Here is a 22,476-nt window from a genome sequence, read left to right as displayed (position 1 = left end):
CTTTTTTTCTGCCGCTTGCATACTTTCTCACTGCAGGGTGTCTCTCAATATGCATCTTGGGAAGAAGTTTGAAAGACTGCCATCAATAACTCAGAGACATATGTCTTCTTCATCATCAAATTCACTAAACCGGCAGTGTTTGATGTTTAATACACATCAGGTCTTTCAACAAACTCATCCATTGTTTAACCAGCTTGCTGTTGTGCTTAATTGAAAATGTACTCTTCATAGTCGAAGGTCGGCATCGGACTGGACTTGGCTTCCAACACTACTTTCATTTGACAGCATCATACTTCATCAGCTTGAGATATTTTCTTGAGCACTTCTTTTACTCCGTCACCGGCAAGTTTCTTTAGGTACTTTATGATTTTCTTACCATCTACTTCTTCTTGGGCATTTATGAAATCATGGAACCTCTTGATCCATGCAGTCCATCTGGTGCCAATAATTCTGCTTCTTTGCAGTGTCAGATGGTGGTGGTGGCTTCAGACACACAGCGGCATCGTACTTCACACTCTTTTCTACTGCTGTTGAGAGTATATGCTGTTCAGGTGACAGCAGCTGTCCTGGGACAGTCCCTACTGCAAGCACAAGCGGGTGCTTGTAGATGGGTCAACATACCCGATCGAAGGTCGTAAGGAGCCATCTTCTTTTCTGCTGATAAGTGACGGCTTCGTCTCTCGTACTTGTCCGTCATTGCTTTCAGCTTTTTGCAATGTACCTGGTTGTGGCTGCCTTTAGTGCTTCACTCTGTTCTGATTATGGCTCTGTGATAGGTTATGTCACAATATCTCTTCTTTTCGCTTTACCAGTGTGCTTCTGGTGGGCTGTTCGAGTGCTCCTCTGCAGGGCCTTCAACTTCTTCAAGGGACATAAATGGGCTGGAGTGGGGCTTTGATTACACACACACCAACTTTGAACTGTTTCTCATCAAAAGTGGGAGTGCGTGGCATACACGAGGAGATTGCTGTAACGTTGCAAACTTCCAGTGAAAGCAGTCTTGTTTCTTCAGGACACAGATCTCCCACTCATCTCAAGTTGTAGCATCCTCCCCAGTCCGGGAGCATGCAAATGAATATGCCAGACATGGAGCTCTGGATTGTTCATCTTTATTCCTCAGCATGCAATCACACTCTGCTCTTGGATAACGTCGGTACTGTTAATAATCACACCCTAACACCTCCCAGCAAGTTACTTACTTCCTCTATTAAATCCATGCAGAACTGCAAGGATCCTAGCACACATAGTCTCACGCCACTACACCACCTTCTGGAGGTCAATCATTTGCAGATATATTCCCACATTTGCAGAAATTGCAAACCAGACCTAAAGTCTTTAATGGATGAGGGGTAGACATTGCCACCTGTCCATATTTTGCAACATCAATTTAGGACATTCTTTAGCCAGAAGTATACTGTATAATCCTGTTGGACTGAACTTATTTGCCAATCTTATCCCTCACCATTTTAACTGTTTAATTGTCAGGACCATCCAAAAATGACTAATACATTTCCACGACAATCACCTCAAGGAAGACAGTGATCCAGAGGGGCCATTTGAAACTATGCAAAATTGCTTGGCATACATATTATCTAATGGTCACACATGCCATGTGCTTTCTGTACAACAGCATCCAATAGGAAGATGGGCTCAAAGCATTAGCCCATTTCCTGAGTTCCATATTGAAGCATCATATTGAAAATCCGAGGATCAACAGGCGCATGCTTGCATCTTCAAGTTCTGAAAACAGAACAAACTGAGAAGGATACTGTTAGAACTGGGGGTCTCTAGTTGGCAATGGTTTGCACCTTTGTCCAAATAGGGACCCTTGCTACTATTCAGGGTAAGGGGGCTACACTCCTAAAATAACCCCAGCTCAACCCTGTGGTAGCTTGGCACAAGCAGGTATCTCAGAGGCAGTGTGTAAAGCATTTGTGAACACATACAGTAATACAGTGAAAACACTACAGATGGACATCATACAGGTTTTATAAAAATAAGTATTCTTTATATAGACTTAACACACGACCCAAATGACAAAAATCCACAATACAGTATTGGGAAAATGACTCTTAAATAATGAAAATAGCTTAGTCCAAAGGTGATGGTAAATGCAACACATTTCTCGCAAAGTACCTTTGGATGCATAACGCAAGATAAACAAAAGGTTCGCAGGGAAGACGATGCGCCGGTTCCTTGCTTCGGGGGAGGCGATGCATCTGTTCTTCAATGCTTGCACAAAGTAGGCGATGCGTCTGTTCCTTAACGTAGAGGAGATGATGCGTCAAACTCGTATTGCATTCCAGTTACGATGCGACAAGATGGCGCCGCGATGCGATGATCTGATGCGACAAGAAGGCGTCTTTGATGCGGTGCGACGACGTGAAGGTGATGACGGCCGTGCGGCAACTCAGGAACTTCTGAGCCGCAACAGGCCCTGCGACACGCTTCTCCGGTGATGCGACGGCGACCTCTGGAGCAGCGACACGCTTCTCCGGTGATGCGACAGCAAGAGCTGCGGCGGCGACAGGCTTCTTCTTCTTCTTGCATCGAGCTTCCAGCTCCCAACAATACGCAGGCTTCTGCACACAGAATACGCAGAAAGGAAATTTAGGGGGGAGCTGGTGGTGAAGTCTTGTATCCCTGAGACTTCAGCAGGAGGAAAGCACTCTTCGAGCCCTTGGAGATTCTTCTTCAAGATGATGAAAGTTCATTAAAAGTTCCTTCTCCTTTCCTTGGCAAATAAGTAACCACTGCAGGCCAACCCCAGAAAATAGCACAGGGGCAGTCAAATCCTTCAGCTTCCTTGGTTCCTCTCCTTGGCAAAGGTTTGCCTTGATTCCCAGAAGTGATTTAAAGTCTTGGGGTCTGGGCCCCAATATTTATACTACTAATTTCTTTGTTCTCTGAAGGCAGAGAGTGTCTGTACCTGGCCAAAACCAGTTCTGTCCTCACTGGTGCAGCTTCCTGGAAGGAGGTAGAGACAGCATTGTTAAAAGCAGACCTGACCTAGGTAGCTGAAAGGAAATCTCCTCCCTCAACTCTCTATTCTATGAGGGCTCAGGGGAGTGAAAGGAAATCTCCGCCCCCTACTCTCTATTCAGCCAAGGTCCTATTCAGCCCAGCCCTGACTCATCAGACTGCTAGAGCCCAAACCCTCCTGTCACTCACAAACCAGACATGCAATACACAACCTAGCAGAAGCAGGTTGGATGGTTAGGTAAGAAAATACCTACTTTCTGAAAGTGGTATTTTCAAACACAGAATCTAAAAATCATCTTCACTAAAAGAGGTATTTTAACATTCTGAGTTCAGGCATACTAAATTCGTTTTTCTACCATGTTCCCTGGGTCAGTTAGGATTATAAGATGTTATAATCAAACTGCCCATTCTGGCCTACAGGGACAGGCAGCCTTGCAATAGTGAAATCGAAATTGGCTGGAATTCACTAACAGGACATGCCACACACACCAGGGCATGTCCTAACTTTTCGTTACAATGCACCCTGCCTTTGGGCCTACCTTAGGGGTGGCTAACATGTAGAAAAGGGAAAGTTTAGGGACTGGTAAGTGGGTGCACTTACCAAGTCGACATGGCAGTACTAGATTGCACACAGGCTCTGCATTGACAGGCCTGAGACACACTTTACAAGCTGCTTTTGTGGGTGGCACAATCATTGCTGCAAGCCCACTAGCAGCATTTGCTCTACAGGCCCTGGCACACATGGTGCACTGTAATAGGGTCTGACAAGTACATCAAATAAGCCAATCATGGAGTCACTAATCCATTACAACAATTTACGATAGGGAGCACTTGCACTGTGGCACCGAATAGCAGGGGCACAGTGCCCATAGCATGTAAATCAGCAAAAACATATAAAAAACAGAGGAGACAACAGCGAAAAATGGAAGGGAGACTCACGCCAATGGTACCAGGTCTAATAGATACCAAACATGTTATGGTGTGTTTACAATTTGTGAATGATGTGTTCTTAATCTGGAATTGTAGTGAAACTCTGGGCGAGAAGTATTTAGTGTTTTCAATCACAATAATCACCTAACCAGAGGTCCAATGTTGTCATATTGACTGTGCTGTTTGAAAGAAAACAGCTGGAAACAGCCTTTTACACTCAACAACACAATCTCTAACACCTCTAAAGGTTTGTAGAGGATTATTCCCTGTATGTAACACCTCAAAGCCACACAAACGTTTAGTTGCCATAGACACTGCCAATGAGTATGAAAATAGTATCAGTGTAGAATGATGCAAAAGTAAGCGGTAACTTACACCTGACAGTCAACACTTCGAATAGAATTGATCTTTTAATAATCAAAGCTCCCAATCAGATACATTTTATAACAATCTTCAGTACTGAATCTTACAACCTAAGATTATTATAAGTAGTATTATAAGACACCCTTGAACCTTTTAGAAACTGGTGGCCTTCTATGAGATAAGTTTGGATGCAATCCTTCATCACTTATAGAAGAGCCAAATCCTTCAAGGATTGATTGGTAAGTAGTATCTTAACAAGTGTAGCTCCACAGACACATTTAAAACAATAAAAGGGCTGTTCCAAGTGCAGAATTAAAAAATATAAGTGCATATTTAGTGTAAAGCAGAACTTACAGTATCTGTCCATGAAAAGTAGCACTATATTCCAATGATAAAAGAGGCGCTAGAATATCAATGTGCAATTAAACACAGAGATCAGATCACCTGGAAACACACGATTTAGAGGGATTTCATGCTTGATATGTACAATAATCTCTTTGATAATAGATATCATAGATAGTAACAGACGATCAGGTCAAAAGCTACTGCAGCAGGGTAGAATCACAACAAATAATATTCCTCGAAACCTGTCAGCCTTACGTGTTCAACAGTACTGAGGAACTGACAGTTCACTTTAATCACTGACTGTATGTTACACCCCCAATTGCTTTTTTAATGAAGTATTTCACTGTGAAAGGAACATAATTATCCTATTAGCAATTTGTTCAATATTAAAAATTAAAGAAGTAAAAGTTAAGGCCAGAGATTATGTACTCATGTGTGACATATTGTGAAGACTTTCAGAGTTAATAATATAGGACTGATTTCCCTGGAAGTTTCACCATTTATACTGGTTAATTGTAATCGGAATTAAAGACTGAGCTCTCAGGGGCGTAATGCAATGAAAGCGTATTGGCTATAGAGGCTAATTATTTTTCTCCCACTTATTTTTGCTCTAAGTAATGTTATTTTCTTTTGAGAAGATTATATTAATTTTGCAAAGGAAAACAATGTATCCTACTGGGTGGTAGCTAATGTAGTGTTGCTAGCAAGAGGACAACACTGTGTCAAAGGTGTGCGAGTTATAATAATTTGAAGGTGGTGTGTAAATTATAAATTTAAGATACAACTTTAACTTTTTAATTTCTAATGTTTGTGTAGTTTAAGTTTGGTTTGTATACAAATAATGAATAAAGCGTTCCTAACTATCACTTAGCTTTAACCTTTGGTGTTTTCGTTGAATTCCAATGGTTTTTCATTTTTAATTAAAAAGTGTTTCAAATCATAGAGGGGAGTGTCGTGAAGTGGAATTTCATCAAATGGAGTATCAAAGTACAGTGGAGGAGACTGTCAGAGTGTAGTATCGTAGAGTGGAGTGGTGTAGCATGGAGTGGCACAGTGTGGAATACTGTAGAGTGAAATAACTTACAGTGGAATAGCATAGAGTGGAATAGTATATAGTGGGGTGGCATAGAGCAGAGCAGCGTACAGTGGAACAGTGTACAATGGAGTGGCATACCGTGGAGCCGGGTAGAGTGGAATAGCATAGAGTGGAATAGTATAGAGTGGAGTGGCATAGAACAGAGCTGCGTACAGTGGAGCAGTGTACAATGGAGTGGCATACCGTGGAGTGCAGTACAGTGGAATAGCATAGAGTGAAATAGCATACAGTGGAGTGGCATTGGGTGGCGTAGAGTTTAGTGATGTAGAGTGGAATAGCCTAGAGTGAAATGGCATAGAGTAGAGTGGTGTAGAGTGGAGAGGTGTAGAGAGACGTAAAGTGGAGTGGCGTACAGTGGAGCAGCATGCAATGGAACAGCATTCAGTGGAGTGGAATAGCATAGAGAGGAATAGCATACAGTAGAGTGGCATAGAGTTGTGTAGAGAATAGCATAGAGTGTAGTGGCGTAAAGTGGTGCAGAGTGGAGTGGCATATAGTGGAATACAATAGAGTGGAGTGTTGTCCAGAGGCATAGAGTTGAGTGGCTAGAGTGGAATAGCATAGAGTGGAATAGTGTAATGTAGAGTGGCGTAGAGTGGAATAGCATAGAGTAGAGTGCTATAGCGTAGAGTTGAGTGGAAAAGAGTTGAGTCGTGTAGAAAGGAATAGTATAGAGTGGAGTAGTGTACAGTAGAATGGAAAAGAGTGGAGTGCCACAGAGTGGAATACCATAGAGTGGAGTGGCATATAATCATGTGGCATAGAGTGGAACAATGTAGAGTGGAGTAGTGTAAAGTGGAGTGTTGTAGAGTGGCGTGGCATGTCATAGAGTGGAGTTGCCTGTCGTACAGTAGAGTGGAGTAGCGTGTCAGAGTAGAGTGGATGGCATGTCAAAGAATGGCATGCAGTACAGTGTCTTAGAATCGAGGGGCACAGAGTGTAGTGGCACAGATTGTAGGGGCATGTGATGGAGTGGTGTGTAGTGACGTAGAGTAGAGTAGTGTGTGGTAGTGTGGAGTGCTGTGAGAGAGCAGAGTAAAGTGTCATAATCTGGAGTGGTGTGTCATAGACTGGAGTTCAGTGGCATAGGGTGTAGGGGTATAGAGTGGAGTGTTGTAGAGTGGAGTGGCATGGAATAGAGTAGAGTGGAGTAGCAAGTCAGAGTGGCATGTCGAACAGTATCATAGAGTGGAGCAGACTGGGGTAGAGTGGAGGGCCAGGCAGTGGAGCAGCGTCTTGTAGAGTTAAGCAGCATCTCTTGGAGTAGAGTGGAGTGGCATGTCAAAGTGGCATGTTCTTTAGTATATTAGAGTGGAGCGGCGTACAGTAGGGTGGTATAAACTGGAGAGGTGTAGAGTCAAATATCGTAGGATGGAGTGGCGTAGAGTGGAGTGGCATAGAGTGGAATGTCTTAGAGTAAAGGGTAGTAGAGTGCAGTGGCATGGAGTGGAGTAAAGTGTCATGAAGTGGAGTGGCATGGTGTGTCCTAGAGTGGGATGGAATCTTGTACAGTAGAGTGGAGTGGCGTTGATTGACGTGTCAGAGTAGAGAGGAGTGGCATGTCTTTAAATAGGTTGCAGTGGCGAGTCGTAGACTACAGTGGAGTAACGTGGAATAAATTAGAGTGGAGTAGAGTGGTGTGTCATGAAGTGGTGTGTGTTACAGTGTCATGGAGGGGAGTTGAGTGTACTGGCGTGGAGTGTAGTGGCATGTTATACAGTGGAGTTGCGTCATACAGTGGAGGTGTGTGTTGGAGTAGAGTTCCGTTGAGTGGAGTGATGTATGGTGGAGTGCCATGTCCTAGAGTGGAGTGGCGTGCCGTACAGTTGAGTAGAGTGTAGGGGTACAGAGTGAAGTAGAATGCTGTAGAGTGCAACGGTATAGAGGCGAGTGGCGTGTTGCAGAGTAGAGTGGAGTGGTATGTTATACATTGGCGTGAAGTACAGTATCTAGAGTGAAGTAGATTGGCAGAGTGCAGGGTCATACAGTGGAGTAGTCTTGTAGAGTGAAGTGGCGTCTCGCGGAGTAGAGTAGAGGGGCATGTCATAGAGTGATGTGTTCCAAAGAGTGTTAGAGTGGAGTGGCATACAGTGAAGTGGCATTGAGTGTAGGAGTGGAGTCAAGTAGTGTGTAATACAGTACAGGTGAGCAAAATGGCATAGAGTGGAGTGGTGTAGAGGGAGTCACATACAGTGTCAGAGAGGCATAGAGTGGGGTACAGCAGATTTATAATGTCCACAATACTTCGATTGAGATGGCGCAGGGGAACAAAAATCTGAGCCCATCTAGCTCACTTCCTTCTAGTTCATGGGAGGCTTCTCAGAACTGTCAGCTCTAAAGACATTCCATTACCAGATATATTGAGTGCATTTGGAGCATGCTCATAGCCAGTTAATCTATATAAACAAGGTCCATGGAGCATATTGATTTGTTTGCTAAAATAGCTCATTTGAAGGGAAAAGCTCACATACTGTGCAAGATAATATTTGAGGTAGGTAATCATTTGTGTGGGCAAGCATATCAAGAATCTCTATGCTCAAGCGACCCAGGAAAAAATATATTTGGAGCACCAAATTAGGGAGCCCTGATAGAGACTTCCGGAGGTCCGATAAATGGGATTTCCACACTATATTCTCATCAAGGGCAGTGAGACAATCAGCAGTAATGTTGTTCCTAACTCTACAAAGGACTTGTTTGGGATATTGAGATGCATGGGCTATATGGCTTGCAGAAGAATATTTCTTTTTGGGGGGGGGGCAGGATGAAAGGTAGGTGATGCGACAAAAAGTGGTGGCATGAAATCTTAATTGTGCATATGGATATTTGGTATCTACAACTAAGAAGAGTAAGGCAGATGGCAGAAATAAACCTCCAAATCCAGTTAACAGTTTCCTGAATAAAGTACAGAGGCTTCATGACCACCAAACAAGGAGCAAAATCATACCCACTCACCTTCTTAGGGAGGCTATAATCAGAACATGAGTAGTTTTGTGTACCTGTTTTTTAACTATAAAGGGCTAAGTCCTACAAAGCTACAAAGCATCAACAAACAACACTTGTGGGAGGCAGGCACATCTCCCTTATTGCATCCATGCATGTTTGAAATCCCTCAAATGATTGGATGTGGAAAAACAATTTTTGGGGTTGCACGTTACATCACAATGTCCCTGTTTTTGGGAGAGTGAAGGGAAACTGAATTGTTTAGAAAATGTTAAAAACCTGCCAGTGGTTCAATTCAATTCAATAGAGACTTTATTTCGGTTTTGATTCAAACCATAAAAGTGCATATACAATATAGCATTTAAAAAATACATTTGTAAAAACAGTAGTAAAGTGCCTGTAGTGCAAGGGTCAAATATATGCATACAGTAAAAAAGAGAATTCATGAGAGATATAAATCATCATGGGAGCATCACTGATCCAAACAGTTTCGCAGCTTTATACAGAGTTTTAAAAATTCAGTAACTTGAAGGATACTGTCCATATGCAGAAGTTGTAAATACATAAGGGCTGGTCTGATCTGGTTAAAATTGAGTCTTTTTAAAAGAGCGACCAGATAGCGTTTGCGGGGGTATTCATCAAAACTACATAAAAATGTAAAATGCAGCAAATCCTGTGGAAACTTTCCGTCGCAGCCACAGGGCGCTGCAGATTTGTTAAAAATGTCACTTTTCGGTCTAATAAGCAGATGATGGAACAGATTCAACCTAAATCTGGTTAACAGAAATTTCTCATGGGAGGACAATGAGCCAGACAGATATGGCTCCATTGATTCACATGTTTTAAGCATAACAGATTTTCTTACAGTTGGTTTTTGAAGCCCCACACATTCCCTTTGTGTACTCCTGTCCATAAGGAAGGCCCGGATGTATGACGGTACAACGCGTACCGTCACAACGCATCCCTTTAGCACGCATCCCTTACAACGCAAGTCGTTACCACGACTTGCGTTTGGGGTGCGGATTTCGAATAGTATAATTTACTATTCTAACACCAGTCACCGTGGACCCTAGGGAAGGTGTTGGGATAGTAAATTTACTATTTTTAATCCTGTAGCGCCCTCCAGCGCAAGTCGTGGTAACGGCTTGCGTTGTAAGGGATGCGTGCTAAAGGTACCGCGTTGTAAAAACTTCGTGGTAAACGATGTTTACCGGAAGGCCCGTTTAATCGCCTTCACATCCCCTTTGACAATCCTGCTCAGGTAATCAAACAATTCCAGGCGACCGAGCCGGAAGAAACTAGATTTCAGATACTTTAACCAGGGAGAGTCCAGAGCCTTATCCTGGGATAGAAAGTCTTTCATGATCAGATGAGTCAGTGGAATTTCCTCATTTAGCCACAGATTTAGCCAACATGTCAGAGGTCGTAGTGAAAAAATTTCACTTAAGTAGTGTGCCCCCAACTCTTCATGCCAGTGGTTATTTCCAGCAAAAAACCCAGACCAGTTAATCATGGCAAGGGACATCTGTTATCCTTGACTCAATCACTTAGGGTTTGTTGAATTAGAAAACATATGGTTTCTTATCAGTCTCTGCAGCCACTGTGTACCTGTCACAAAAAAGGAAGGAATCACCCAAGCAGTACTGGTCCAGCTCATTCCAAAATGTGGCACTTATACTACGTTCTTTTTTGTGACTGAATATTCCAAATCTATCTGTTATCACTTTAAGGGATCCTTGCAGAATACATATGGGCACTATCCCTTGCACAAACATGCTCCTGAGCAAGCGTATATGAAGGGGAAGGTAAATGTTTAGAAATCTTGACCAGCCAAGGATGGGAAGGAGGCTGTCACTTACCAACAGACTATTTAGAAAGTGCTAAACAAGCAATCCTGCTTGAGGTCTTTGTGAAATCAACAGCAGTGACGTAGCACCAAACCTCTCTTTCCACTTCCTTGCGAGAAAAATCTCAGATTTAGAGAGATGGGATTTGTTTTTGTATTTTTCCCTATTAAATATTAATTCTTTGCAAAACATTTCAAATCAGCGATGAGCTGAACATTAAGACATGGTGTTGCATTCATATAAAAATAAGGTTAGGCTTAACTAGGAAATTTATTTAAGCTTAGTAATTTGCTCAACTATTTATAACTTGCTATTCTACCAGACCTAAAAGAAAGTTTTTGAAAGAGGCTACAATTTTCCAGCCAAACTTTACAAGCCCTGACAAGATCACAAGTGAGAAAGAGCCCTCAATGACGCTTTCTCAAACACAATCACACTTCCATAAGATAACTGAAGTGCGTTTGTATCTGGCTTCTTGTGAGCGCTGTATTGAATACCCTCCTTTAAACTTGTTTTCCTATTGCACACAGTAATGGTGTTCAATACATGCATGGAGTTCAAGCAACAAGAAGTCTCACACTTTTAACTAAAATTTATTGGAACAAAGAAGTTTTTTAAGGGAATTGGGACCCCAGCGAGTGATACATCATGCATCTGGTGTTAGTGCTGAAATGTGTCGGATAGCTTAGAAATAAGGCATCAAATTCCATTATCAGGACACCGGTGGTCACTGAAGTCCACACCTGGACACAGGCATGTGTTTTTGCCTACAGTTGCAAATGATCTGAAGATATTGTAGGTAGGACAGAAACATCAGGTTTGTGAAAAATCACAGGAGAATGATGGAAACTTTAGTGTCACAACCAATGTTCCCTCTAATTTTTTTTCCTCTGTGTGCGGCAGGGTAAGGTCTCTGTGCACTGCAGCGGAGGCTATGTGCGCCAAGAGCCTGACCGTGCTTGTGGACCAGGGCTTTAAGTGGGATGAATAAACTGTGGGTCTCTCAAAGGGGCGTGACCAATGCAATTAAGGGCGTGACTTAAAAGCAATTAAGCTACAAATCTGTGCTTAGCATAGTATGCCACCCGACTGACATTTTGCTTCTTATGTCATTGCATCCAGATATAGAATACAAGTAACATTACACATACAAGAAGCCAGGACTATTGGCTTTGTCAATGGTTGTTTGTGGCATAAAGCTGTATATAATATTGAAAATGCTTCTGTTCTTGTGGTAGAGGTTGTGGCTTAATGCCTGAGCTGCCGACTTAGGAGGTGGGTTTTGAGTCTAAGGGCCAGATAAATAAAAAAATCATGTAAATCGCTCTAATACCTTTGGGTTGAGTTTGCACTATATAAAACTCACTGCATTTCTTTTCTAAATGCGGGACTGTCTTTTGGAAGAATTTATGTTAAATGCAGCCCATGACAGATGCTGTGATCAGGGGGAGTAACTATACCTGAACTTTGGGGGGGGCTAACACTCCCAGCCAAGGCTGGCCCTAGCACTGGTTGCACACTATGCAACAGCGGAAGCCCTCCACCCACCTTTCCACCACCTACATGAATTCCCTCACCACCACTCACCAACAATGCACCTGGGGGCATATTACCAACAACTAGCGATAATTATCGCTAAGTTGGCTTAGTGGCAATAATTTTATCGCCGTGTTGCGGCAATTTTTATCGCTTAGGAGCCTTGCTATTATCAAGGTTTATCTCCTAAGCGATAAAAATCGGACGAAATGCATGAATATCGCTGTAAAGTCAGCGATATTCATGCATTACCGAGCTAATGTTCTTAGCCATGTTATCCACCTCCCATTGGATAACATGGCTAAGAACTGCTCAGGGCAGGTGTTAGCTTTTGGAGATATTCGCGCTTAGTGCGAATATCTCCAAAAGTTGGTAATAGGAGATAGCGATGTTAGCGTCTGTTTCCAGTCGCTAACATCTTGGCACGCCCACTTTGCATGTCATTAGTGATAAATATCTCTGACATGCAAAGCGGGCCCAAGATGGTCGCTATCTCCTGCTAGCTGTCGCTAACTGGTGTTAGCGACAGCTAGGTAATAGGGAGATAATTTTATCTCCGCTTTCTTGGCTTTTAAAGCCAAAAAAGCGGAGATAAATCCCTTGATAATATGCCCCCTCGTCTCTCTATGCTGTTTATGGAAACAATGGTTCTGATGTGCCTAAAGGTCCATTCAGGAGTGACCCTCTGGGGGGCACTAACAATTGAGAGTGGGAAATGAATTCTTGGAAAGGGAGTGATAAGTAATATACAAAAGGGATCGTTGGGTCAAGTATATACAGGTATTTATTCAAAAACTATAGTATTCAGGAGCTCACATAATAAGTGACAAACAGCATGGTGTGAAAAGTGAAGGTGAAATTAAAATAAAACATTGCATTGACAACAATAGTGCAAACTCCTTAGAAAAGTTATACAAAGTAAAAGGAGTTTGCCCTAGGCTGGCAATGCAATCTGCTTTCCACAAAAAAAAGGAGTTCATGTTGTTGGGGGTCGATGGCGTTTCAAACTCATTTATTTGAGTTCATCATCAGGACAAACATTGGTGAGCAGGCTGAATCTAAAACTATTGGAAGGGGAGGGGAGAGAAAAGGAAAAAATAATAATAGTCTGATCCCTGGAAATATTTATCATAGTTAAGTCACTATTTAATTTTAACCCCTTCGCTGCAGCGCGATTTCCGCCGCAGTGCAGGGTTAGGGGGGTCCTGCGTGGCACCGCGTGCTCATGAGGCTCCCGGCCATCATAAATCACGGTGGGCGTGTGCTCATGACGGCCGGGAGCCGTCAGAACTCCACCCACTGATTAATTTGCCTGCACATGCGGGGAATTAAATGTGCGTGGGCGGAGCGGCAACGTTCTGACGGCTCCCGGCCATCATGAGCACATGACTACCGGGAGTTAAAGGCTCCCTATTGAGTATATATGCATATTTAGGTCATGCATACAATTTATATCATAGAGTAAATCGTCATTTAGAAAAAAAAAGATGATTATGAAAACGAAAAAAGTGTCAGCGAATCATAATTAGTAGTCCGAAAAACAGAGTAAACCAGATCTGACAGATAAGAATGCACTTAAAAACTGGGCAACATTCGGAGTTCATAATTAATTAGATACAGTCAGGGAAGGGAGTGGCGATGTTCTGAAGATTTACAGATACATTCTGAACGCAGCGGCGCTGATATGGAAGCACTTATTAACTCTAATTAAGAAATGAGAGCAGGTAAGGCGCAAGGACAAAGCACGACTACCAGTGATAAAGGTACACTTACTGGGTGTAAACACAGTTAATTGCAGGTCATGGGTGGAATACGCCTGTGAGATACTGCGGTCCTTAAAGTGAGCGTGTGGAAACCTGGGAGGGAATGGGTGGTCAATTAATTACCAGGTTCAAGGAGTGATGCGAATGGGCGTGAGAAGCTTGTAGAACCTGTGGGCCTTTTGAAAGTATTTATGTTAATTGCAGCGCCCATCAAGGCCTGCATTTAACATGTGGGGCTGGGTATGCTCAGCCCCACAGCTGCGCTCTATTTAGAAAAGAAATGCAGCAAGTTTAAGAGCACGAACGTGTGCTTTCAGATGATTGTTTGTTAACTTGCTGCATTTCTTTTCTAAATAGAGCGCAGCTGTGGGGCTGATTGTTTGCCCTTTGAACGTATTTATGTTAAATGCAGCCCTTGATGGGCGCTGTGATTAACATAAATACTTTTAAAAGGCCCACAATCGGCACAGCAACTGTGCACTATTTAGAATAGAAAGGCAGGCAGTGCAGGAGCATTTTCTTCCTTTCGGCGCAGGAGCGCTCTATCGGTATGTGTTGTGTGTGCGCACTTCACACACAGCACTGCGCACTTGGGAGAACAGAGGTGCGCAGGAGCGCAGGCGCGCATCTTGCAGGGAACAGTGGTCACAACCCAATAATTTAAACATCTCGCCACCATTAAAGCATTGACATGGTTCTTCCATTGAAGCATATCATCAGACGTGGATTATTATATTGATGTTGGAGTAGGAAAAAATGCATGCAGTGCCCAATGTAGTAAACTATAATAGTAAGCAAATGTAGGGCTAAAGTATTTCTGTACAGTACACTTATGGTAAACTTCTAAACCAAAATCACGACTTTAAAAATATTATTCACAAGTTTTGAGGCCAGTAGTAATTTCCACATAAGCATGCTAAAAAAACAAGCTCACCGATTCTGCTGGCGCAATAGCAGATTACAGCCATTTGGAATTTGTGTTCATATTGAACCCATTTCCATCATAGAAGCCCATGATCAATCCAGACATGACCAAACATTTACCTAACAATATCAGTACACAAATACTTGAATACTGGTTTGAATGAAGTCAGACGTACTTGTTGTTAGGAGCCAGTCCACGTGGTGCCATTGAACATAAACAAGGGATTGCCATAATACTGACATTCAAGAAATTTCCATTCATACTCTGCCACTGTTCAGCATTGCCTGCATCAAAACAGTAAATAATATCAACTGAATGTAACTATGTAATTAACAAATAATTATCAAGACTAGGTTACATTCAATGTTACTTTAAAAAAACTTACCAAGTTTGTGAATTTGTTCATTCTTTTTGTTTCTGGGGACAGAAAAATGTTCATATTAGAGACATCTGCACTTAGTTAATTTTCTTTTTTAATATCTTTATTGGCTATCTGCAGAGAGAAACAAGAACTAACCACCACTGAAGTGTGTATCAAAGTGGAATGCAACACAGAATAACAAACATAGTTGCCAAAATCTTCTGAGTTTGATTAAGTTCCTCCCCATCCGTCCTCCCAAAACTAACTGTACCATCCATCCAACTCCCACCCTAACCAGTTCCTTCTCATTGCAAATGTTAGCATGGGTCTATCTGTCGCTCTGCTATCCTTCTCACACCAAATAACTGAATAATATCCACCACTCAAATTACTTTATTATTTCACCATAATAATTCACCACTTATCCTTTATGGGTTTCCGGAGTAGCGGCTACTGCCCCTCAAAAAAAAAGAATAGAAAAAGGCTCTTCAACACCCCAACAGGGGCAACAAGCCCTATATAAATACAAACCTTTTTTAGGTCTCGCCTAGCAATGCAGCGCCATGCGCTTCTCACGTAAGCGACACTTACTGTTGCCGGGTAGCTTAGCGAAGTGGGACAGGAGAGGTGCACGAGCTTCTAAACACATTGGAGACAATGGCTGTGACCATGCGCTTTTGGAGACATGGGCTGTGAACGCACGCGTCTCTTCTTGCACTTTCCCATGCTTTCACTTTCGCAAGCGAGGGCGTGTACAGCGGCGTCGTTTGTTCATGTTGCAGTGTAGTTAGTCGCAAAAAACACAGTTGATGGACAAAATGTAGAACAATGTCATACATTCATCCCAGTACAAGGACTACCAAGCCGAGTGGGCTGGGTATGCTCAGACTTGAGTCCCAGGCTCTCCACACCACTGGAGTCAAGCTATCCAGACTGATGAAGGCTGATAGCCAGAAACCGGTCCTTGGATGCTTGATTCCGGTCTGGGAAAGACATGGCTTGGTAGTTCGGACTGGACTGTTCCCATGAGGCACAGGGTCAGAGCTGATTTACATATAGCCAGTGTCTAACCCAGGGTGGTGTGGAGTGCAAAAAAACGATGGATTTAGGCCCAGATCCTTGTACTGGGGTGAATGTATGACATTGTTCTACATTCTGTCCATCAACTGTGTTTTTTGCAATTTTCACCCCGAGTGGGCTGGGTATGCTCAGACGTGAGTCCCAGGCTCTCCACACCACTGGAGTCAAGCTATCCAGACTGATGAAGGCTGATAGCCAGAAACCGGTCCTTGGATGCTTTATTCCGGTCTGGGAAAGACATGGCTTGGTAGTTCGGACTGGACTGTTCCCATGAGGCACAGGGTCAGAGCTGATTTACATATAGCCAGTGTCTAACCCAGGGTGGTGTGGAGTGCAAAAAAACGATGGATGTAGGCCCAGATCCTTGTACTGGGGTGAATGTATGACATTGTTCTACATTCTGTCCATCAACTGTGTTTTTTGCAATTTTCACCACGAGTGGGCTGGGTATGCTTAGACGTGAGCCCCAGGCTCTCCACACCACTGGAGTCAAGCTATCCAGACTGATGAAGGCTGATAGCCAGAAACCGGACCTTGGATGCTTGATTCCGGTCTGGGAAAGACATGGCTTGGTAGTTCGGACTGGACTGTTCCCATGAGGCACAGGGTCAGAGCTGATTTACATATAGCCAGTGTCTAACCCAGGGTGGTGTGGAGTGCAAAAAAACGATGGATTTAGGCCCAGATCCTTGTACTGGGGTGAATGTATGACATTGTTCTACATTCTGTCCATCAACTGTGTTTTTTGCAATTTTCACCCCGAGTGGGCTGGGTATGCTCAGACGTGAGTCCCAGGCTCTCCACACCACTGGAGTCAAGCTATCCAGACTGATGAAGGCTGATAGCCAGAAACCGGTCCTTGGATGCTTGATTCCGGTCTGGGAAAGACATGGCTTGGTAGTTCGGACTGGACTGTTCCCATGAGGCACAGGGTCAGAGCTGATTTACATATAGCCAGTGTCTAACCCAGGGTGGTGTGGAGTGCAAAAAAACGATGGATTTAGGCCCAGGTCCTTGTACTGGGGTGAATGTATGACATTGTTCTACATTCTGTCCATCAACTGTGTTTTTTGCAATTTTCCCCCGAGTGGGCTGGGTATGCTCAGACGTGAGTCCCAGGCTCTCCACACCACTGGAGTCAAGCTATCCAGACTGATGAAGGCTGATAGCCAGAAACCGGTCCTTGGATGCTTGTTTCCGGTCTGGGAAAGACGTGGCTTGGTAGTTCGGACTGGACTGTTCCCATGAGGCACAGGGTCAGAGCTGATTTACATATAGCCAGTGTCTAACCCAGGGTGGTGTGGAGTGCAAAAAAAACGATGGATTTAGGCCCAGATCCTTGTACTGGGGTGAATGTATGACATTGTTCTACATTCTGTCCATCAACTGTGTTTTTTGCAATTTTCACCCCGAGTGGGCTGGGTATGCTCAGACTTGAGTCCCAGGTTCTCCACACCACTGGAGTCAAGCTATCCAGACTGATGAAGGCTGATACCCAGAAACCGGTCCTTGGATGCTTGATTCCGGTCTGGGAAAGACATGGCTTGGTAGTTCGGACTGGACTATTCCCATGAGGCACAGGGTCAGAGCTGATTTACATATAGCCAGTGTCTAACCCAGGGTGGTGTGGAGTGCAAAAAAACGATGGATTTAGGCCCAGATCCTTGTACTGGGGTGAATGTATGACATTGTTCTACATTCTGTCCATCAACTGTGTTTTTTGCAATTTTCACCCCGAGTGGGCTGGGTATGCTCAGACTTGAGTCCCAGGCTCTCCACACCACTGGAGTCAAGCTATCCAGACTGATGAAGGCTGATAGCCAGAAACCGGTCCTTGGATGCTTGATTCCGGTCTGGGAAAGACATGGCTTGGTAGTTCGGACTGGACTGTTCCCATGAGGCACAGGGTCAGAGCTGATTTACATATAGCCAGTGTCTAACCCAGGGTGGTGTGGAGTGCAAAAAAACGATGGATTTAGGCCCAGATCCTTGTACTGGGGTGAATGTATGACATTGTTCTACATTCTGTCCATCAACTGTGTTTTTTGCAATTTTCACCCCGAGTGGGCTGGGTATGCTCAGACGTGAGTCCCAGGCTCTCCACACCACTGGAGTCAAGCTATCCAGACTGATGAAGGCTGATAGCCAGAAACCGGTCCTTGGATGCTTGATTCCGGTCTGGGAAAGACATGGCTTGGTAGTTTGGACTGGACTGTTCCCATGAGGCACAGGGTCAGAGCTGATTTACATATAGCCAGTGTCTAACCCAGGGTGGTGTGGAGTGCAAAAAAAGCGATGGATTTAGGCCCAGATCCTTGTACTGGGGTGAATGTATGACATTGTTCTACATTCTGTCCATCAACTGTGTTTTTTGCAATTTTCACCCGAGTGGGCTGGGTATGCTCAGACGTGAGTCCCAGGCTCTCCACACCACTGGAGTCAAGCTATCCAGACTGATGAAGGCTGATAGCCAGAAACCGGTCCTTGGATGCTTGATTCCGGTCTGGGAAAGACATGGCTTGGTAGTTCGGACTGGACTGTTCCCATGAGGCACAGGGTCAGAGCTGATTTACATATAGCCAGTGTCTAACCCAGGGTGGTGTGGAGTGCAAAAAAACGATGGATTTAGGCCCAGATCCTTGTACTGGGGTGAATGTATGACATTGTTCTACATTCTGTCCATCAACTGTGTTTTTTTTGCAATTTTCACCCCGAGTGGGCTGGGTATGCTCAGACGTGAGTCCCAGGCTCTCCACACCACTGGAGTCAAGCTATCCAGACTGATGAAGGCTGATAGCCAGAAACCGGTCCTTGGATGCTTGATTCCGGTCTGGGAAAGACATGGCTTGGTAGTTCGGACTGGACTGTTCCCATGAGGCACAGGGTCAGAGCTGATTTACATATAGCCAGTGTCAACCCAGGGTGGTGTGGAGTGCAAAAAAACGATGGATTTAGGCCCAGATCCTTGTACTGGGTTGAATGTATGACATTGTTCTACATTCTGTCCATCAACTGTGTTTTTTGCAATTTTCACCCCGAGTGGGCTGGGTATGCTCAGACGTGAGTCCCAGGCTCTCCACACCACTGGAGTCAAGCTATCCAGACTGATGAAGGCTGATAGCCAGAAACCGGTCCTTGGATGCTTGATTCCGGTCTGGGAAAGACATGGCTTGGTAGTTCGGACTGGACTGTTCCCATGAGGCACAGGGTCAGAGCTGATTTACATATAGCCAGTGTCTAACCCAGGGTGGTGTGGAGTGCAAAAAAACGATGGATTTAGGCCCAGATCCTTGTACTGGGGTGAATGTATGACATTGTTCGACATTCTGTCCATCAACTGTGTTTTTTGCAGTGTAGTTAGTCAACACGCCGTGAATGTGTCCTTTTTTTATACGCATTTATTAAATAAAAAGATTTTTTCAAACGCATTTATTCAATAAAAAGATTACTTAGTAGCGCATAATGTGCACACAGTTCATTTGTTATTAATAGTGTGCTATCAAACATGATAATATACACATGGTGTGTGAATTTGCTAGTTAACATGCCGTGAACGTCTCCTTTTCTTATGCGCATTTCATAAATAATAAAAATATGACTAATATACGCGTGGTGTGTGAATTTGTTGTACTGCTTGGCCTGATTTTATTAAAAACAAAACAAGAAGAATATACGGGTGGTGTGTGAATTTGGCGTACTGCTTGGCGTGCTCTTAATGAAAAGAAAACATAAAATTTACGTGTGCCGTGTGAATTAGCCGTACTGCTTAGCGTCCTATTAATAAAATCATTATTTAGGAGCGAGTAATGTGCATGCAGTTGATTTGCTAATACTAGTGCACTATAAAGCATGTTAATATACGCGTGGCGTTCTTATTTGTTTCTTGTTGTGCTGCGTTAACGTGCGTTCTCTTTGTTGTAAAGACTTTTGCCAGTGGTTTTAAGACCGGAAGTTGTGATCATTTACTGTAACACGCTCTTTGCTTGTAGATGAACGTTTACTGTGCACGGAAATTAGTATTGTGGTGTTAACACGCTCTTTGCTTGTAGAAGTGTTATATCAGTTTATACCTTTTTTGCTATTACTAGTGCTGTGTAAAACATTAAAATGTGCACATAGTGTTTTGTAAATAATACGGCTGAAAGTTAAGGAGCAAACAAACAACTTACGGGCAGACAATAGATGTGCTTACAATTAGATGCGGGGGCATGCTTTTTAGTTGGTATGCATGCATTAGAAAGTTGGTTTTCCTTTATATGCACTTTCAGTTGCATGAAAGTGCTGCTTTTAGTTTCGGTGTGCGCTTTTACAAATTGTTGCTGCTTTGATAAAAGTGCTGACGAACTACAGCCACACAATGTAGACGCATACAACTGGCGCCCCATTTCCAATTTGTTCTTTCTAGTTAACACCTCATGAATAGCAAATGGGTTAGCATAGGGCCCTGTTATTGAGGTTTTCCCTGGGGCCATGTTTATTGTTCAGCATTTAAAAGCTACAAAGGAAGTGTTTCTGTTGCTGGCGCCATCTTATAACTCTTCCTCTTAGTTTAGCACTTTCTGTCGCACGTTTAAATTAAGTATGCTTAAAAGTGGCGCCATGTTTTTGCATTGCTTACGTCTTTTGTTTTTGCGCTGCTTACATATTATACGATCCATTGAACAACGTTCGTTCTACCACACACGATTGCGGCTAATAGGCTCTATGGAGGTTTTAGGCATATTGCAAACGTTTGCTTGGCTTTTTGAAGGGCCTCTTAAATGTAGACTCATAACACTTTTAATGCATATTCTCTTTTTGTTTTCACACACTATGTCTTAATTAAAGTATTTATATTGAGCCTTTTGCTTTGCATGTTATTTATATTGAGCCTTTTGCTTAGCATGTTATTTATTTGTAAAAATGCCAATGCATATATTAAAAATACCTTTACAACACAAACCACTTTCTGTTGCAATATAATTGACTACACCAACACTCAAACGTATGTGCTGCAAGACCTATTGCATTGCAAATGCTTGTTCCTCTTCTATCCTTCCGCTATACTTCCGAATCCAAATAACTGACTAACCTATCCACCAGTTTAATTACTTTCATATTTCACTCTACTAATTCAACACTAATTGAAAAAGAACTTCAACACCTCGTCAGGGGTAAGAAGCGCTATATAAATGCAATTACAATACAATACAATACAATCTATGTGTCAAGTTGATAAATATTGACCGTTTACGGCAATCCAATAATCATCAAAAGATATCACAGTTTTGAAGTCATCATATTGACATGGGTTTCAGGTATTTTCCAATAGAGGAGAAACCAGTGAAATGTTATAGCTATGGTGGGGCATTCGGAGGAACGTTTGTCGCTCTTAATCAGATGATAACTTTTCGCAGCCAATAAATCCACGGCAAGGCATATGGGGTACTTACTTGCGTTTAGAAGACAGCCAGGGGGTAGGATCTGCACTTAACATTAATATAAAGCATACGACAAGAAGAATAAACTGTCTACTGCAACGTGGGTTTTGAGGGATTATTTACTTTAAAATGAATACCCCAGTACAGATCACTCGGGCCTCAGGCCTTAGATATATGATCGGCTGTCCACAACAGCCCTACAATTTCTTCAAGTAATCACATCCAAACTTATTGGCTAACCTTTTGGTAGGTGAAGTAACAGAACACTGGCTAATCCTTAAGACATTAAGGCATGTCTAGTCAGTTGTTCAAGAGGTGCTGCCTGCAACTTTTAATTTTGGCGCTACCTGGCCCACGAGAGAAGCACAATCAGGCCGGAGATTTTAAAAGAAGCTGCGCACCTTTATCACTGTGACAAGGATTATTCCCCGGGCCCTGCTGGTCCAGCTAGTGCAGGGAGATGGCAGAATCTGCCCCAGGCCAGCTAATACAACAGGTGGGGGAGAGCCTGTACTGCAGCCTGATCTGATTGGTGGGGGGCGCTGGAGCGGCGACTGAAACCGTGCCGAAGTGCCACTGTAGACCTAGGAGTTTCCCGCCTGCAATAAACAGCTTAGGAGTCACAACTTGTGGACAGACCCCTCAGGAAGTGGGTGATTGGTCACAGCGGGACCCTTCAGTGAGAGTGAGCCCACCTGCGGGGTACTGCTCTTGTTGTCTCCCCACCCTGTAGCTGCGGATGATCCCCTTGATTGAACACCAAAATAGCTGTCACTGGACTGCAGTGAGGTGCCATTCAGTCCAAATCCTGGCCGCCATGCAATAGAGCCTGAACAAAACAGATGGGAAATTTGATGCACTTTCATACCGTATAGATAGAATGTCCGA

The 22,476-nt window shown here is 43.4% G+C and overlaps 1 protein-coding gene across 2 annotated transcripts in view; it reads right to left on the bottom strand.

Moving 5' to 3' along the window:
- The window catches only part of LOC144823403 (ceramide kinase-like protein), a 534,328-nt gene that overhangs the window by 211,600 nt on the left and 300,252 nt on the right, over positions 1 to 22,476 (bottom strand). For both annotated transcript variants that reach the window (XM_078681879.1, XM_078681880.1), the window contains exons 7-8: positions 15,113 to 15,144; positions 14,903 to 15,011 (exon numbers count right to left, since the gene is read on the bottom strand). In XM_078681879.1, the coding sequence (XP_078538005.1) occupies positions 14,903 to 15,011; positions 15,113 to 15,144 (141 nt within the window). The remainder of the gene's footprint in view (positions 1 to 14,902; positions 15,012 to 15,112; positions 15,145 to 22,476) is intronic.

Source organism: Lissotriton helveticus, chromosome 3_1 (assembly GCF_964261635.1).
Source record: "Lissotriton helveticus chromosome 3_1, aLisHel1.1, whole genome shotgun sequence".
NCBI classification, from domain to species: domain Eukaryota; kingdom Metazoa; phylum Chordata; class Amphibia; order Caudata; family Salamandridae; genus Lissotriton; species Lissotriton helveticus.
This window is presented reverse-complemented; position numbering and strand designations above follow the sequence as displayed.